This window comes from Camelina sativa, chromosome 11 (assembly GCF_000633955.1).
Source record: "Camelina sativa cultivar DH55 chromosome 11, Cs, whole genome shotgun sequence".
Lineage (NCBI taxonomy): Eukaryota > Viridiplantae > Streptophyta > Magnoliopsida > Brassicales > Brassicaceae > Camelina > Camelina sativa.
The window spans coordinates 42,204,559-42,223,794 of NC_025695.1; the positions used below are offsets into that span (position 1 = coordinate 42,204,559).

Sequence of the window (19,236 nt, forward strand, 5' to 3'; positions counted from 1 at the left end):
GATATTCAGAATGCTCTCTGGTAGTTGCAAATCCTTCCCTTCTGTCGTATACACAATTAGTTAGTTTGCAGTTAATAAAACTGATTATATTCCTCTGTTTTCATATGCAAATCCCACTGTATGGTTATAGCCACACATAAAAGGCAATCACCCAAATACTAGCATAATTCGATATAAAGCATCCTGATTGTAGGCTCACTATTAAGTGGTTCTTCCTAAGCCCTTATCGAATTCTCTTGCCAAATCTCTATTAGAATACTTTTTGTTCAGAAATCATAAATAGCTGCAAATGGCGTTATTAGCTTAAGTGTGTCTGACCAAAAGTAAGATATAATGTAAAAATCTCAGTCATATTGACCGTTCTTCAGAAGGATATGAATACCTGATGACATAGTCTTGTCTAGGCATAAACTGAACACGACTGCTGCTCTAGATCCTGGAGACACAACAAGCGGAAAAAACGTTGAAGTCGGTCTTCCATCATTTTGTCCATGAACAAATCCATCTTGAAGATCAAGCCAAGCATCAAGAACTATCAAGTTCGCCTTGACTAGGGAGTGTAACATGACCTGTAGATAGAAATTACTTCATTGATAATCTTGGGTGGACGTGAATAAGATTGAGGGAACTGAGAGGTTAAGGATAAGACTTCTAAATTTTGAAAGAGCTATAGTTGGCTACCTGCAAGACCAAAGTACCATCATTGCATTTGTTTGCCACCCTTGTGGTCACATCAAATGGGTCGGTGAAATGTGCAGCTATGGTTCTACTCACTCACATAAGAAAATCAGTAGAAAGTATGATGAGAAAAAGAATGATTCAGTCATGTCAAATCTCTGATGCAAACAATGATCAAGATTTGCCACACCAAGGAAGAAATACCTCTCAAATATCTGGTTATGATGAACCCCAAACTCAAGTTTCAAAGCTACAGTTCTCATTCCNGTATGGTTATAGCCACACATAAAAGGCAATCACCCAAATACTAGCATAATTCGATATAAAGCATCCTGATTGTAGGCTCACTATTAAGTGGTTCTTCCTAAGCCCTTATCGAATTCTCTTGCCAAATCTCTATTAGAATACTTTTTGTTCAGAAATCATAAATAGCTGCAAATGGCGTTATTAGCTTAAGTGTGTCTGACCAAAAGTAAGATATAATGTAAAAATCTCAGTCATATTGACCGTTCTTCAGAAGGATATGAATACCTGATGACATAGTCTTGTCTAGGCATAAACTGAACACGACTGCTGCTCTAGATCCTGGAGACACAACAAGCGGAAAAAACGTTGAAGTCGGTCTTCCATCATTTTGTCCATGAACAAATCCATCTTGAAGATCAAGCCAAGCATCAAGAACTATCAAGTTCGCCTTGACTAGGGAGTGTAGCATGACCTGTAGATAGAAATTACTTCATTGATAATCTTGGGTGGACGTGAATAAGATTGAGGGAACTGAGAGGTTAAGGATAAGACTTCTAAATTTTGAAAGAGCTATAGTTGGCTACCTGCAAGACCAAAGTACCATCATTGCATTTGTTTGCCACCCTTGTGGTCACATCAAATGGGTCGGTGAAATGTGCAGCTATGGTTCTACTCACTCACATAAGAAAATCAGTAGAAAGTATGATGAGAAAAAGAATGATTCAGTCATGTCAAATCTCTGATGTAAACAATGATCAAGATTTGCCACACCAAGGAAGAAATACCTCTCAAATATCTGGTTATGATGAACCCCAAACTCAAGTTTCAAAGCTACAGTTCTCATTCCCTCTAAAATATCTTGTTTCAGCGGATTGACTACACAAAAGAAATATGATCATTGGTCAGAGGATGTGACACAAATATGTAATTATCAGAAAATCATTTTTTACTGCAAACCTGAAGATGACCCTCTAGCAAGCTTCTCACTCAATGCACGAACAGGGACCCATAGAATAGAACTCACATTGCTTGCCCAATCTGAAAACACTATTTTACCATCGCAAAGATTAAGCACCTCTGAATCCCGTATCGGAGGGACAGGACTATCTTCTACAAAAACATCAGATTTTGATGCACTAGCATCACAATCTGTGTCCATGTAACTCTCCATCTCAATGCCATACGAGTCCTCAATCTTTAGCCCTGGACCAGTATCAATGTGCAAGATGGCGCCTTTAAGTGAGTAAGCAATTGGACGTACTATGATACCAATCCATTGGGCTTCATTTATTAGCAGCGCAGAAGATACAGCTGCAGCAAGATCGACCAGAGCTCTTGGTTTGGAAACCTAAAGAACAAGAATTCTATCGTATCAACAAAGGAAACAAGTGTCCATAAGAGTATCACTACTCATGCATGTAATTAATGCTTCTTGTCGCTCCAGAAGCAGTAACTAATATCTTAAAATTGGGAGATCGTGTACCTTCAGGATAGGTCTGGTTGGCTTTTCATAACTCATGAAGTCATCACTATCTGCGGGACCACCCTTTGAAAAGCTGTGAGACCTGAATCTCAAGCGCCCAATCTGGCCAGTGACGACTCCCAAGACATAGGAACCAGGTTTTTGTGGAGGCAAAGCAAAAGTGATAGTATTCCTTCCGGGCTTTAGCACAGTTGCAGCGGAACTCTTTAAAGCCTGAAACCCAGTCCATATACAAAGTTCTTAAGAATGAGAAATTTGATAGAGGAAAAGAACGAGAAATTCATGTCTAATGGAGGCAAACCTGGCCGCCTTCGTCAGTGTTGTTGGTGGCTACCAAAGTAAGACTAAGCGAATCAAGGGTGATATCATCAGGAAAGCCACTCCATACAGTAACAGATAGATTCCCAGGGTCTCCATCACACAGCTGAAGTGGAGGGCCAGTGTTTCCAGAAAACGTGATCAACGATGACACATCTAAGGGAACTGGGTTCTTCATTTCACTGTGTGCAAGAGTAAGAACCTCGGACTGAAAAGCTTGCCGCTCCTTGGACGAGAATAAACCTTTATCCAACGAAAGTAGTCTAACACAAGATGACATGTACCCAGCTTGATCGTTAAGAATCTTTTGACACTCAGCTAAATTAGGTAAGACTTCTGCCAGTAAATCTTGCCATCCTTCACCCGCATAAAGGGCACAAACTTTTTCATAAGAGTTTGCAGCCAAATCATACTTTCCGTGCTTGAAGCAGACAGCTGCAATTTCCCCATCAAGAACGACTCCATGTCTCTTCCACCAAGAACGGTGATAGTTTTCGGCAGCACCTTTAGTTAGGTTAAGATATTTATTCTGCCACAACAAAACTTATACATGAGAAGCTAGAAGAAAGAGCAGCATAAATATCAGAAGCTTCCCTGCCCTCATGTAAATGGTATTAGCATGCTACCTCAAAATCCTGAATAGATGACAATGTCTTCAACAAATCATTATCTGAAATGGTAAGTCGCAGAGCGTGCTCAGCTGCAACAAAAATTTCAGCAAGCCGCATAGGCCTATCTAGGGGACTCTCAAAGTTTCCAGGTGAAGAATTTGTTCTCGACATAGAAGCTGCTTGTACTTTAAGAGATGAAGGTGTTCTCGGAGATGCTTCTAAACCTGATCTGTCGGAATATATAAACATATCATTTTAGTTCCTCAAAGAATAACAAAAGGTGATGATTTGCAATACTTCCAGGAAACTTTGAAGATATATGAGATTTAAGTGTTAAAACACTTGAAAGTACGAACGGCTAAAGAACAGAATTTTATAAATTTCATTACCCTTCGGTAAAACTTGGGCGCCCATCAAATATTTCAGGAATATTTCCAGTAGAAAGAGAAGCCCTTCTTCTGTTAGCCACACGTAAAAGGACAGATGGTTCAAGAGGTAAAGCTTTCTGTTGAATACCAAAGTGCTTGGTCCTTAAAGTTGCTTGGAGAATAGTCTGTACCAAAACAAGGAGATAAGTATTCTAAAAAAATTAACAGATGGTAAATATAGTTACACAGACCTAGATCTCACATATACAACATTTACACACAATACCCTGGTAAAGAAAATTATGCCAGTGTCCACAAGAGGTCATGCAAGTACAATTTAGCACCAATGTAAAACATGAGATTGGCTACAATACGAATGTTATCAAATAGATAACACATCACGCGGCATATGTAGATTATACCTTTTCTTTTTCAAGCACCTCAGAGGAAGCATCTTGTGGAAGAGATGGCCAGACTGCCGGCTTTGGCCAAGGCAGCATACTGAGACAAGCACTGCCCATAAAAATGTGTTGGAGTTACTACTTAACATCATCAGCATAGCCTAATCCCAAAGAGAAAGAAAAATCGACACGCTTTTTGAGCAAACAAAGAAATGCTCTGTTTTTTTAAAGTGAGACATATACTTCCTCACAAATTAGGTAATCCTTTCTCAACGGGAAGTCACTGGAGAATTAATTCTTCTATTTAACAAGTAAATGCACATGCTATAACAAAAATAGACCCGTACCTGTTCAGTGGACTCTTTTCTATGTCTGTTCCATATCCTATCAGATATCCAAGTCTCATGAACTACCATGATCAGAAAGGTATCAGCACTCAAATATAATTTTCATATTAGATTTTATATGCAACCAACAAAACAACTGTTTATGTGCTTGGACATAAAGAAACTAGTATGACATCACATAAGACAATTAGCTAACTGTGACATAGACAAATGGAATATCACTTCAACAGAAATTGAAAGAGGATGTCAGATGGGAAGAGAAACAAGGGGTTTATTCATTATACAAATTTTAAAAGCAAGCAGATTTCTACCTTAACCCGTGAAAGTGAATAGAGATCACCCTGAAGACGGTAGAATTCCTTCTCTATATCAGGTGCAACCACTCCATCATGGTGATGAGAAGCAGTTGCTTCAATCAGCGCTAAACATGCAGTAATTACCCAAACTTCCCGCATACAGAAGGGCAGTACACTCTACAAAAGTGAAAAAAGACGAGAGAAAACAAGGTCGGTCAAATCAACAAATCAGAAGTATGATAATAAGCGTGTTTTTTAGTTACAGTATAGGCTACCTCATGGAGGGTTAAGGCCTTTGCAAAACTAATAACAAAAGAGTATCCCCTCGATGCAACTTCAAAAGGACGATTCAATTTGAACAACAGCTGCAAAGAACCACAAAGGGGTAAGCTAATGAAAAAATTATTAAAGTAAAGCTACAATTGTGAAAGCAGAAAAGGACACTCAATATGATGGCTCTCGTGTTCACCAACCCTAGATTGACAGGCAAAGAGATACTGTCTAAACTCGAATTCTCTAAAAGAATCATCTTGCACAATCTGTGTCAATGGTTTGCTTCCTGGTTTCAACAGCGCAGCTTGGTCATCTTCACTGTCGAATCCTCCAAAATCCCTCTGTTTCCCAGGCATATTCACTGCATTGAAGGTAATGCATGATAGATTATTTGTTAAGAAAAAATATCGGAAAAAGTAATCAGTTTGTTGGATGAATATTGTTCCCAAATGCTTTAAAAGATAAAGATACATGTCAGGTTTGTCAAGAACTAAGAATATAAAACTACATATAATCTATCTTCCTGCTACTAACTTAACAAATGCAAAATAATATATATACCAAATAGACAAAAACATCGATTTTTTATTGCCACGGATCTGCAAGAGAAGGATACAAAGGTAGGAAAAAAACCTGTTTCCAAATAGCAGAGCTCTAGTTCATCATATTCACGTAATGCATCCTCATGAAGATGAGCCATCTCAAATATGAAAGCCAAACTTTCCTGAGATAGCATAGAACAGTAAGACCTTTAAGAAAAACATTGTGACCTTTAAGAAACTGAGAGAAGTTTCATCTCAAATGTGACTGCAAGGACCAAAGGTGATTTCTAGGTTTAACAGATGGGAATTCTTCTCATACTTCTATGGAAACAACAAAAGGGGGACGTAAATCTCCATCATGGACTTACTTAAAACAGTATAAAATCTAACTACAAAATGGAAGAAACAGGATTTTAAACCATTTTGTTCATCTACATAGAAGCCACATTTCACTTTCCTTTCAGAAATTGAGAAGAGAGCTAACCTTCAAGATGAAAAAGTTACAAAAGTTCCATATTGGCATAAACCGCTGCTCACTGAGCTTGCGTATCTCATCCTCGTAGAATTGTGCGCGCCTATCCAAGGTATTCCTGATGCACTCGGTAATCTTTAATTCCAGATCCTCCCAAAAGTTTCCGTCAGGGCCATGTACATCCAGCTTACAGCACCTTAAAAGCATTGCAGAAATTATCATATGAAGACTATGTATGGCATCCATAATTAATTAAAACTGATTAAACTAATCTACTTTTATCAGAACTATAGTAGGAGCAATCAAGTCTCATTAGGAATCTGGCACGGTGTTTTTTTTGTTCTTGCCTACTTGTATCGAAGCAAAAAAAGCATAAAACACAGTCTAATCTACATTGCTTACCTTTCTCTCTTTTTTGAACTGAACTCAACTTCAAGCTTCGCATATACTTTCTTGACAGACTTAGTTGCTTGATCATTACTTGGATGAGCTTTAGATACAAATACAATAAACCATTCCCTCTCATCATTTTGAACAATTAATTTTAGACGTGGTTTGAGAATGTTTTTAAACTCATCAAGATCCTGCAAGGTCAAAAGTATGCTTAGGAAAGCTAGAAGACCAAAATTGTCGAACCACACAAGTGATAAATCTAACCTAGTCCAGAAACCATATACTATACAAACGGTGCCTGCTCTCTAGACATAGGTTCTTATCTCTTATAGCAAAGGAAAGTAGAAACGAATATCATCTTTGCTTCATATTCTGGCAAGTGACTACTCTCCACTTCCAAGAATGATACAGAGAAACGAGGTAAACAAGATATCAACAAGACAAGTACCTCACACGTCACAAGAACTATAGTTGCATATGGTTCTCGAAACCAGAACAAATATTGCTCCTGCGGGAATCGACTACGAAGTCTCGCGTCTGTAGTTAATATGAATTCAACCGGCAAGTTCTCAATAAAAACCGGATTTCGAGTCTTGTTTGTCAAGAACGCTCTTTTTAATGGCTGATGTTCTTCAAATAAACCTTTCACTGTAGGCCACAGATCAGACACATCTTCCACTGTAAAAGAAAATGCAAGCAAATACTATTACAACGAGTAAGATCACTGGCAAAGGGAACAACAAGAAAGAGAAGACATCTTAACACTAACGAACAAGTAGAGTTAAAGGTCAGAACAATATAAATCCTCATGATCAGTTCTCTCTCTTTCCAATTTCAGAGAAATTCAGGAAAGGGTGCTCATTTCTAAGCACTTTTTAGCTTCATATGAGTATACTCAGACCAACCATTTACAAGTTATTGAGTAAATATAATCACAAGTCCACAATTCAAATAATTTAATCATATGAGGGTATATCTTCAACAACGGTACTACAAGCTTCCCTTCTAACTCTCTATAGTATAGAGAAGCTCAAGAAGACTTCAAAATGAAGCAATTAACAACCAACAATATCAAATTGTGAATACAGTACTTCATCGGATTCAGATTCATATCACCTGATTTGATCCTTCAACTACATTGAGAAACTTTCCACTAATATCTAACCAAGACATCGCAAAAATGTGGCAAAAATTAAAGAAAGAAAGATGCGAAGTAAGATCCTAATCGAATGTAGTAAACGTATAGATTTGAAGAAATTGGGGAGAATTGAATTCTACCGGCGGCGACGAGACGATCGGAGGAATTCTTAATCGTCTGGAACTGAGCCAAGTAGTTCGCCATCTGAGTTACCGATCTAGACGGAACATATGAGACTTCAAGCTGCAGACGATGGTACTGAGTCTTATGATAAGGAGGAGGAGGATGATGAAGATTGAAGCGGAGAATCAGGTTATGCCGGTGGTACAATAACTTCCGGTGGTAAGTTCGTCGTATTCGGTAAGTGCCGGCGACGGAGATCTGGTGGTGAAAAGGAGGCGACGGGATTCAGATCTTAAAACATCTCCGATGTATTAAAATTTGAACTACTTAAATCTGAGTCACTGATCTTAGAACGTACTAGTCCTCGATCTAGGCACGACCAAAATCTAATCTTAACCGGTTCATTTATAAACCATAACCGGATTATAATCGGTTCAAAACCGTAACTATTAACCGTAAAAATAGATTAATTACGGTTAAGAATATACTACTAATCATAATCGTCAATATACGGTTAACTGCACAGTTAAACGTACGGTTAAACCTTTTAAAATTTTAATTATTTTATTTAAAAAAATACTATCTTAAATGGTTAATGTGTCCGCTACTAAATCTAATCCACTTTATTACTCATTTTCCATTAATCAAATCAGTTTGATTTTAATTTAACTTTTTGTAAGCTCATGAGTCATGACCATTAATTTTTTTCTTTTTTTTTTGTGTAAGTTTGTTTTAATTAATAAAATTCATGATTGTTTAGTTAATATATTATTTTCCAAAAATACCACCAAAGTAACACTAAATTTCAACATTTAAAAAATTAAATCCTAAATACTAAACCTTATCTTTTAATAACTAAACTATAAAAAAAACTAAAATATGTAATCCAAACCTAAAGCAATCATTTGTGTTGTAGTATTTAAAAGAAAAAGAAGTTAATATTATTCTGAAAAAGGTTTAAAAATGTGATATTTTGTGAATTTACACAGTTACTGATAGTTGCCGATAAAAGAAACAAAAAACAAAATAAAAATATATATATATATATATATTAAAGAAATCGAGAAAACACGGATTTACGAATTTAATTTTCTTGTGCTTTAATTCCATGAATTCTTTTCTACCCATCTACTTTAATTCTAAAGTATTCCTCTTCTTTAATGAAATGATGAAACTATTCCTTTAACAATTTTTAAATAAAAATTAAACATTCTAGTTGTATTAGATGTGCATGGAGCTTGCAACTATTGAATTACTGTGTTTGTTTGTTGAACTTACTACTTTAGTTATATTTAATTTTTAACAATTTTCATTAAGAGTAATATTGTCTTTTTATTATCGAAGGATTTTTGAGAAATTGTTTTGATGGGATATGAGATTGTAGTCCTCTTTAATTATTCTTCTCCGTTAAAAGAGAGAAACCTCTCTGAGACTCTCAATTCGTTTTTTTTACACTTTCCGACGAACAAAACAAATATCTCTTTGAGTAAATCATGAATCCAGATTCCGATCATCCTCAGCTTCCCAACATCAAGATCCATCACCCTTCTTCACCACGTCACTCTCACCACCACCACCACTCCTCTTCCACTCCCTCCTCCGCCGCAACTCCAACTCCAACCGCCGGAGCTCGTCGTAAAATCGGAGTCGCCGTTGATCTCTCCGAAGAAAGTTCTTTCGCCGTTCGCTGGGCTGTAGATCACTACATCCGTCCCGGAGACGCCGTTGTTCTTCTCCACGTTTCTCCAACCTCCGTCCTCTTCGGTGCCGACTGGGGACCTCTCCCTCTCAAAACCCAACCTTCTGTTGAAGATCCAAACGCTCAATCCCAGCCTAGCCAGGAGGATTTTGATGCTTTTACTTCATCCAAAGTTGCGGATCTAGCTAAGCCGTTGAAGGAATTAGGGTTTCCGCATAAGATCCATATAGTGAAAGATCATGATATGAGGGAGAGACTGTGTCTTGAGATCGAGAGGCTTGGTCTTAGTGCTGTCATTATGGGAAGTAGAGGTTTTGGTGCTGAGAAAAGAGGAAGCGATGGCAAGCTTGGATCCGTTAGTGATTACTGTGTTCACCACTGTGTTTGCCCCGTTGTTGTGGTTAGATATCCTGATGATCGTGATGGACCACCTGTCCCTGTTGTTACTGTCAAGTCTGCTGGAGATGATGATGATCAAGATGTTGTTGCTCATCATGAACACATCAAAGGTTAGATGCTTTCGTAGTTTGTTTTCATGGATGTTTTCCGTATATATATGTTAGATTTAGGTTCGATAGTGAGTGTTTTTGTGAATATGTTGTGTGATTAGATTGCCATAGATGATTAGATGGTAATACAGAAAAATTAGATAGCTTAATTAAGATAACTATTTCGATTAAGTGCAAGTAGAGATCCATATGGAGCTGAATAAATCATATCAGTGTTTTAGATTAGAATACTCTTTACAATACTAATCTAGAAGAAAAATCCTTTTGGCCCTTGGAGAATGAATGTTTTTTAGGTACTTTTGTTTCTTTGATTTTTCCCCTGTTGGGTTTAGTTTGAGGCGACATTGATTGTAATTAGCATGTAATGAAAGTATCATATATCTTGATTTAGAAAAAGACAACAACAAATTACCGTCTTCTAAGCTGCTATTTGTAATCTTGAATTCTTCTCATATTTCTGAATATATTTGCTGAAAATCAAATAGGGACATTGTTCTGATAAAGCTGATATATGTAACTCTTGAATGCACCTCATATTTCTGAAAGGAATCTTCGATGTGGGTAGAAGTTTCTGTTGTTGTTTTTCTCTGATCCGACTAGGAAATATTATTATAACGGGGATGTTTACAGAGAAAAAAAAACTGGAAATGCATGGGGACTCATAGAAAGAATCTGGTTGCGTAATATGGAAAAAAGGTTATCTGTTACGACTAATGTGTATATCTAATGGAGATGTATTACCTTTCTGATGAAAACTTGCTGAGTTCAGTAGATTGCTTCTTCAGTAAAAGGCAATCACTGGTGTTAATACTAGAACATTTGTAAAAAGAATCTGAATGTATACTGATAAGGTAAAAAGGCCATAATCTGAAGGTTACATATGTTATCTTCACCATACTGCATTACGATTTAACAACATATAAGCTGCATGGTTTATTAGTGATTCGTCTCTCTGTGTATCTTCAAACATTGAAATATCTTTTGTGAATAAAGGGTTATTCCAGTAAATATATTATATATCTATGATCTGACCAAATGACAATGTTTCTGTGTACGATGATCTGACCAAATGACAATGTTTCTGTGTTTCTACCACAGATGAGTGATGCTTCGTGGGATCTCGTCAGGTTCACCTCACCCTCTTCGCATCATCAAGGTAAGCTTATATTGTCTACATTAATCTCTGTCAGGTTCACATCAACGATATCTGTAAGCTTATATTGTCTACATTTATCTTGATTATTCTTCTTTCATGTGTTTGGGATTGAAAAGGTACACAAATCAAGCAAGGGTATTAGCGGAATGTCCGGAGGAGTGTTTTGAGTGTGTGTGACTAAGTTGATGGATTTCATTTGGTTATGTAATGCTTTCTACATCAAACATGTAATGCTTTAATAAAGACTGGTAGTTTAGGTTTGTTCTATTGTGTGAGGATGAATGTTGAGTCTGTTTAGATTTTAGTTAATGTTAAAATCAAATAAAGATTTGGTTGAATTATTATGGTTTTGGTTTGACTTTTTGGAATTTAGATAAATTATAAGGATTGAATGAAGTTTTGAAAGATGGATTTCTCCAAAAGTTATATAAAAAAAAAAACACACACACAAAATTTAAACACCAAAAAGTTATTAAGGCTAATTTATTTTGCAAATGTAGAGTAAGTAATTTCTTCCCGTTACGATTTTTTTCCTTTTGTTTAATTTTGGATTCAGAACAGAAACAGCAGGGCATACGAAAACAGATATTGATGTGACATCAATAGATAAATTGGCTGTGCCAATCAAGTTCGGTTTTGGCCAAGGCAGCATACTGAGACAAGCACTGCCCATAAAAATGTGTTGGAGTTACTACTTAACATCATCAGCATAGCCTAATCCCAAAGAGAGAAAAATCGACACGCTTTTTGAGCAAACAAAGAAATGCTCTGTTTTTTTAAAGTGAGACATATACTTCCTCACTAATTAGGTAATCCTTTCTCAACGGGAAGTCACTGGAGAATTAATTCTTCTATTTAACAAGTAAATGCACATGCTATAACAAACTGAGAGAAGTTTCATCAAATGTGACTGCAAGGACCAAAGTTGATTTCTAGGTTTAACAGATGGGAATCCTTCTTCTCTTCTCATACTTCTATGGAAAAAACAAAATGGGGACATAAATCTCCATCAGGGACTTAATTAAAACAGTATAAAGTATAACTACAATAGATATGTGACATCAATAGATAAATTGGCTGTGCCAGTCTAAGTTTGCACCACCAGCATCACAATATGTTTCCGTATATCTCTTTACCTCAAAATGAGTTCTCTGTCTTTAGCCCTGGACCCGTTTCAATATGATTCTTAAAGGCACAGACATTATTAGCAAGGTATAACAAGTGGTGGTACAAAGATTTCACAAACAAGGTACTAACTAAGAAGCAGTTGCTCACAATACAGGCATCCAGAAGAAGAGCGATAGGCTCTTAGGCCAGAAACGAAACAGAGGTAAGATCATAACATTTTCATTACTAACTTGAAAAGAAGTAGGTTTCAACTTGAACAACAGCTGGCACTAAACCACTTAGTACATAAGCTATAAGGGGAAAGTGAATACTTGCTTAGGCCAATTGCAACAGTGGAATCTAGTTGTACTACTACTACTACTACTACTAGTCTATTGCTTGGCGAGATTGAGATGGAACTAATCAAGGGCTTCAAAACCAGGTGGAATATGGTAAGGTGTCCAGAAATGAGCATTTCCAGCAATCATGGAGGAATCATCAGCCAGATCGACAACAACGCTTTCGTCGAAATCCATGAGTTCGATGCGGTTAGAGCACAGATCGGGAAAGGAGCTAGCATGGACACAGAAAGGTTCAGACTTGGAGAGGAAAATGTAGAGATCCCCAATGTCTCGAGTGTAAACAGCGTTTCCTCCTTCTTCGTCTACCTTGAAGACCATCACAGCTGTTGTTTTCAGTCTCACCTTTCCATCTTTCTTCTCGGGGGCAGTTTTCCTGTACCACTTAACCAAGAAGGTTTCACCATCTGGGGACTCCACCAAATGTTCGCTGGTGGAGCACGAATCCAAAAGCTCCCGTTTGGTCTTGGTCAGCTTGGGAAGGTTTCGGAATCGCAAACTCTGAAACTTGGGATTGTCGTGCTTGTGTGTCCATGAACCCATGAGGTGGCCTCCAGATCCGGGAATACGAAACATGTTGTCTTTCTTGGAAAACATGACACGTGAAGAGAAGAAGCAGGGGTTTCGGATTCTGATGTTGGTCCACTCGGGGTGACTTCGAGCGGGTCTGCAAAAGCTGAGCTGAGGTCCCAAGAACTTGACAGCCACAACACAGTCTTCATCATCATCAGGAGAAGAAGAGGACATGGATACGTTGGTGACGATCCGGGTTTGGCAATGAGGCAGAGTAACAAGAGGAGGCAGGGGAATGCTTTTCGGATTTGCATACGACGCATTTGGGTTTAGATCATCTCGGAGACGTAGAAACCTTTCGTCCTTATTATAAGTTGCAACCCAACCATGAGATGCCCCTATTGTTACAGTTGCATAGTTATAAATCAGCTCCATAGGCACCTTCTTATCCAAGTAAATCTCATCATCATCATTAGCATAGAAAATGATGAGGCTTCCAAAATCGTCATAAGCTCGACGACGACGAGCGCCTATTACGACACAAGGAGGGTTTTGCAACGAGGGCGATGAGAAGCCCTTAGAGAGAAGTAGAGAAGAAGACCTCACGGACGCAGGTTTCGAAAAGCACAGCCGTCTGAGAAGCAGCTGAGACATTTTGGGAATTGTTCACAGAAAATAAAAACCCTAATTGAAGAAATGGTTATGTTGACATCTTTTCCACTAACTTTTAAACACCATTACTGTAGGAATAAAATGGCCTTGCCCACCAAGTTTTTGGATTACCATTTTTTGCATCTATCTAGAAAAACGTACAGAGAGAGTCGAAAAACAAACAACCAAACCACAGCCCTACGATTAGTCCATTTACCTATCAAAACCTATATCCAATTGCTTACCCTCCCTTTATATTTTATCTACTGATGATGTTGTACTTACTCGTTAAAATCTCAACCACCCGATCCAAAGTCTCTACTAACAACCAAGGGCCTAGATTAAATCACGTCTCTCATATAGTTTGATCGTTTGAGATGGGGAGAGGAGAACAAGATAAGCTTTTGTTTTTTTTTGTCTGAACAAGTTTTTAGGGTGGGAACAAAATCTGATTTTATTCAACAATTAATATCTAATCAATCTCGATTCCAGCAAATGAATATAAATTTTTCTCAAAACAACATTTGTTCCATTCTTACATACTACTAGTATCTGTTTTGTTATGTATGGCCGTTTACTAAGGAACACAACAACCAACAAAACTGAAAACGAACATATACGTAAATGATAATGGAGAAGCTTGTCAATTTTGTTATATCAATAGTGGGTTTACTTCTTTTCTCGGTTTTGTTATCTTTCATTCTCATATGTTCGTTCGTTCGTTTTAGAGATAACAAAACCGACAAAAGAACTAAACCCACTGTTGATATAACAAAACCGACAACACAAAATGGCAAACGACCAACAAAATGTCGAAGCTTGTCGGAAAATGGCAAACAACAACACACAAAACAAACTCACTTTCGAATCACTTGTTGGATTATGGAGAATGGAGATAGCGAACCAAATCTTTTCTTCTTGCTTTTAATCATCCGAGTTTTGGATCCCTCAAATCTCCGTCTTCTCCCCTCCTTCATCCAGATCGAACATCATTTACTACTTGTGTAATTAACAACAAGTAAACCCACTATCGATATAACAACAGAGAAATAGACCCGTACGTACCTCTTCAGCGGACTTCTTTCTATGTCAGTTTCATATCCTAATCAGATACCCAAGTCTTATGAACTGCCACAATTAGAAAGGCATTTCAATGGGTAAAACCGTATAAGCACTTGACAATGATGATAACATCATACATCATATTCAACCAACAAAACAACTCTTTTTTTAAAGCGCTTGGTCATGCGGAAACTAGTCATTAAGACATCACATAAATAAAACACAGTTAGTAAACTGCCACAATTTAACTTAAAAAGAAAATGTTCAGTTCATTTCTCCCAATATGCATATAGACTCTTTTTTTTTTTTTTTTTTTTAATTAAAATATTTATATACATTAACGGGCCAACCCTTTAACGGGCTGGGCTTTGAGATCTTACAAGGTTCAAACAGTTACAAAAAGAAGCAAACGGTATAACAACTCCGTCACCGGAAAAAGAGATCAGACCCTGCTGACAGACCAATGGTCCAGACCTAAGACAGAAGCTCGAGCACTATCGCCAGTGGTTGCAAGACCAACAACGTTGCGGCGGAAAACCAAATCGAAGCCAATGACAGAAGCAACCAAGATCCACCATCGCTTCTTCTCCGGTGGGCCACCTGACCTATTACAGATCTTCCGGCATGCTCAAGCTTCCGATCTTAGGCTCTACAAAGTAAGGTCCCGTTCCTAGCAACCTTCTTACTCAGGTCTAACACCCCTCTTCTAGTTCCGGCGACCACCGTTTGCTTCAGGGAAAACTCTTCAATCCGGTCCGATGGAGGCAAGAATCATGGCGGTTGACAGAGGATGATGGCTAAATCCATCCTCTATCACCCGTAACCCACGAGAGCCCTAGAAGGTGCCAAACTTCTCGGTTAACCACCGCGGCTAAGCAACAAACCCTCCTGACTCCCACCAACTTCCGCCGCAGACCGCAGCTCCGAATGAGTGGATGGGCCTTGAGAAAGCTCCACCGCGACCAAACGCGACTAGATCAGAAGCTTCTCGACCACCAAACCCTTCGCCACAACCGCATCAAATGGGAGACATACCACACCACTGTTACCGGAGAAGAGAACTCCCCACCACTGTCGTCCCTTTGCAGATCCAAAACCCTCATTAAGATCCGCCCAAACTTACCTGACAAACGACACCACACCTTACTGCGAGGCACCGCCGTGGCTGGTCTGAGAGAGGTAAGATCTGAAGAAGAAAACCGCAAACCCGATCACTGAAGCTCAACGAAGAGAAGCCCCAAACCCTCACCGCTCACCGAAGCCACCAAACCCTCCGGAGACAAAACGACACACGAAGTCGCCAACCGAGATCCACAAGATCTGGCCATGGATTCGACGCCGTCCTCAAACGTCTGCACCAGAGCCTTCACTTTCTTTGAGAGCTCTAAGCCTTTCGACTCTCCACTGCATGGTAATTGGTAATAAGTTTCCCGAACCTACTAATACCATCAGAAGGGAGTGGGAGGAACCCACCACCTGTGGGGCAAGGATCAAGGCACTGTATGCTGCAAAAACAATAGCACTTTTTTTTNTAAGACAGAAGCTCGAGCACTATCGCCAGTGGTTGCAAGACCAACAACGTTGCGGCGGAAAACCAAATCGAAGCCAATGACAGAAGCAACCAAGATCCACCATCGCTTCTTCTCCGGTGGGCCACCTGACCTATTACAGATCTTCCGGCATGCTCAAGCTTCCGATCTTAGGCTCTACAAAGTAAGGTCCCGTTCCTAGCAACCTTCTTACTCAGGTCTAACACCCCTCTTCTAGTTCCGGCGACCACCGTTTGCTTCAGGGAAAACTCTTCAATCCGGTCCGATGGAGGCAAGAATCATGGCGGTTGACAGAGGATGATGGCTAAATCCATCCTCTATCACCCGTAACCCACGAGAGCCCTAGAAGGTGCCAAACTTCTCGGTTAACCACCGCGGCTAAGCAACAAACCCTCCTGACTCCCACCAACTTCCGCCGCAGACCGCAGCTCCGAATGAGTGGATGGGCCTTGAGAAAGCTCCACCGCGACCAAACGCGACTAGATCAGAAGCTTCTCGACCACCAAACCCTTCGCCACAACCGCATCAAATGGGAGACATACCACACCACTGTTACCGGAGAAGAGAACTCCCCACCACTGTCGTCCCTTTGCAGATCCAAAACCCTCATTAAGATCCGCCCAAACTTACCTGACAAACGACACCACACCTTACTGCGAGGCACCGCCGTGGCTGGTCTGAGAGAGGTAAGATCTGAAGAAGAAAACCGCAAACCCGATCACTGAAGCTCAACGAAGAGAAGCCCCAAACCCTCACCGCTCACCGAAGCCACCAAACCCTCCGGAGACAAAACGACACACGAAGTCGCCAACCGAGATCCACAAGATCTGGCCATGGATTCGACGCCGTCCTCAAACGTCTGCACCAGAGCCTTCACTTTCTTTGAGAGCTCTAAGCCTTTCGACTCTCCACTGCATGGTAATTGGTAATAAGTTTCCCGAACCTACTAATACCATCAGAAGGGAGTGGGAGGAACCCACCACCTGTGGGGCAAGGATCAAGGCACTGTATGCTGCAAAAACAATAGCACTTTTTTTTAACACAAAATCTCTGTCTCTGTCTCTCTCTCTCTCTCTCTCCAGTATCAGTTCCAGATCGATCTAATACCCACAACATAAAGGCATAATCTGATTTGATATAAAGCATCTCAACTGACGGTTCACAGAAACTAAGATGTGTACAAACTAGAAAACCCTACAGAAGAGAAAGTGAGCTGTGGAAGAAAAGAATTAGACAGGGTTTCTATCAGGTGGATCTTCCTATTATTTTATGTCCTTGTCGCACTGCACTGTCCTGTAAATCAGACAAAGTTAGCAGATGGGTTTTATAAGTTTAAAGTGAGAGCTTTAACCAAGGGTAAGAAACTGATCAGTCGACTATACGTAAAACGTTCTTCAGGAGGATAGGAATACCTGCTGAGATAGTCTTGTCCAGGCATATATACTGAACACGATTGCTGCTCTAGATCCTGCCTGGAGACAAAACAAGCGGGAAAGAAGGTTAGAAGTCCGGCCATCCATCATTTTGCCCATGAACAAAAAGATCAAGGAACTCTCTCAAGTGTCACATAAACATGTACTCAAGAACTTACTTGATTGATAACCTTGAATAAAAATGAGGGAACCGAGAGAGGTTAAGGATAAGACTTCTCTTCCAATCAACTCAGCTAAGTAAACTTGTTCCCGTTCCAATCAACTCATCAGACCATAAGGGTAAAATCTATCGCTACGGTTCTGCTCACATTAAACAAAATCTTGAGGAAAATAACCGTCTGAGATGAGATCCAGATTTTTGGCCAGTGGACGTGACGAGAGAGAGAGAGACAAAGACAGATTTCTAATGGGAGATTATGAAGAAAGGCTTCGAAGGCTTTAGTACTGATAACCCAAGTCATCAAACATCACTACTCACCCAATCAGAAACTCAGATTTATGCAGACTCGATTCAAACTAGAGAGAGAGAGACAGAGAGACAAAGACATATTTCTAAGTGGAGATATATTTATGAAGAAAAAAGCTTCCATGGCTTAACCCAAATTCTTTTTTCATTAATTAATTAAGATAATCTATCGATTACAAACATATAAAAACCCATCGATTACATATTCTACCTTAACATTAGAACGAGTACATAGATTCGCTTAACAATAAAATTAAAAAGATACTCCATCGATTACATATTCTACCCTTAACATTAAACTCTTAAACCTTTCTCTCTCACTCTTCATCTTCCTCCTCTGCCGTCTCATCCTTCTAGTCTGCCGCCTCCACTTTCTTGTCCGTCGCCTCCTCTTCTTCCTCCGTTACCTCAGCTTCCTCCTCCGTCGCCTCCTCTTCTTCCTCCGTCACCTCAGCTTCCTCCTACGTCACCGGTGTTTCCTCCGGAGTTGTCGGCGACTTGGGATTCTTTCTCCGGTTCTGTCTAGCCAGCTTCTTGTCCTTCTTCTTCTTCTTTGTTGCACTTGTACTTGATTTTGCCCTGTTTAAAAGCCTCTTCATCTATCTCATCCTTTTCACTCTTATTCACCCTATCCTCTTTGCTTTTTGCGTGAGGGCTCGTTGCAAACTTCTCATCCCAAAACTCTTTCTTCAGATCAGAGAACTCTTTGATGAGATGCTTGTCTCTTCCATGATCACCACCACCAACATAGTGAAACTTGCTCGTTTCATCTAAGTAAACTCGTTCCCGTTCCAATCAACTCATTAGACCATAAGGGTAAAAGCTTTTTGTGAAAAGAATGAAATTGGTACCTGGTTTCTTCAGCTGGTGAAGTAGAGTACTTATTCTTCTTTCGCGAGTTGATTCATGATCTCTGAAAGTCAGTATGTGACCTTGGTTGAACCAGCAACGGCACATGCATTGAATATGATGGCATCTACTCTATCTTGCTGCAACAGAATATACAAAAAAAAAAAAAAAAAAAAAAAAAAAAAAAAAAAAA

At 39.3% G+C, this 19,236-nt stretch overlaps 3 protein-coding genes across 3 annotated transcripts in view; 1 reads left to right on the plus strand and 2 right to left on the minus strand.

The window, feature by feature from the left end:
- The window catches only part of LOC104725961 (trafficking protein particle complex II-specific subunit 130 homolog), a 9,935-nt gene extending 1,899 nt beyond the window's left edge, over positions 1 to 8,036 (minus strand). The window contains exons 1-19 of the mRNA XM_010444715.2: positions 7,707 to 8,036; positions 6,877 to 7,106; positions 6,438 to 6,619; positions 6,048 to 6,231; positions 5,655 to 5,745; positions 5,222 to 5,382; positions 5,024 to 5,113; positions 4,764 to 4,925; positions 4,453 to 4,514; positions 4,127 to 4,217; positions 3,726 to 3,889; positions 3,352 to 3,565; positions 2,709 to 3,254; positions 2,408 to 2,620; positions 1,882 to 2,272; positions 1,710 to 1,800; positions 1,509 to 1,593; positions 1,210 to 1,396; positions 34 to 41 (exon numbers count right to left, since the gene is read on the minus strand). Coding sequence (XP_010443017.1) covers positions 34 to 41; positions 1,210 to 1,396; positions 1,509 to 1,593; positions 1,710 to 1,800; positions 1,882 to 2,272; positions 2,408 to 2,620; positions 2,709 to 3,254; positions 3,352 to 3,565; positions 3,726 to 3,889; positions 4,127 to 4,217; positions 4,453 to 4,514; positions 4,764 to 4,925; positions 5,024 to 5,113; positions 5,222 to 5,382; positions 5,655 to 5,745; positions 6,048 to 6,231; positions 6,438 to 6,619; positions 6,877 to 7,106; positions 7,707 to 7,770 — 3,216 coding nt within the window. The 5' untranslated portion in view covers positions 7,771 to 8,036. The remainder of the gene's footprint in view (positions 1 to 33; positions 42 to 1,209; positions 1,397 to 1,508; positions 1,594 to 1,709; positions 1,801 to 1,881; positions 2,273 to 2,407; positions 2,621 to 2,708; positions 3,255 to 3,351; positions 3,566 to 3,725; positions 3,890 to 4,126; positions 4,218 to 4,452; positions 4,515 to 4,763; positions 4,926 to 5,023; positions 5,114 to 5,221; positions 5,383 to 5,654; positions 5,746 to 6,047; positions 6,232 to 6,437; positions 6,620 to 6,876; positions 7,107 to 7,706) is intronic.
- LOC104725962 (universal stress protein PHOS32-like) lies at positions 9,062 to 11,411 on the plus strand. Its single transcript, XM_010444716.2, has 3 exons — positions 9,062 to 9,897; positions 10,996 to 11,053; positions 11,170 to 11,411. The coding sequence occupies exons 1-2, from the start codon at positions 9,183 to 9,185 to the stop codon at positions 11,001 to 11,003; spliced, it is 723 nt and encodes a 240-aa protein (XP_010443018.1). The 5' UTR covers positions 9,062 to 9,182; the 3' UTR covers positions 11,004 to 11,053; positions 11,170 to 11,411.
- Positions 12,385 to 13,874, minus strand: LOC104725963. Its single transcript, XM_010444717.2, has one exon. It carries the CDS (start codon positions 13,684 to 13,686, stop codon positions 12,580 to 12,582), a length of 1,107 nt encoding a protein of 368 aa, XP_010443019.1. The 5' UTR covers positions 13,687 to 13,874; the 3' UTR covers positions 12,385 to 12,579.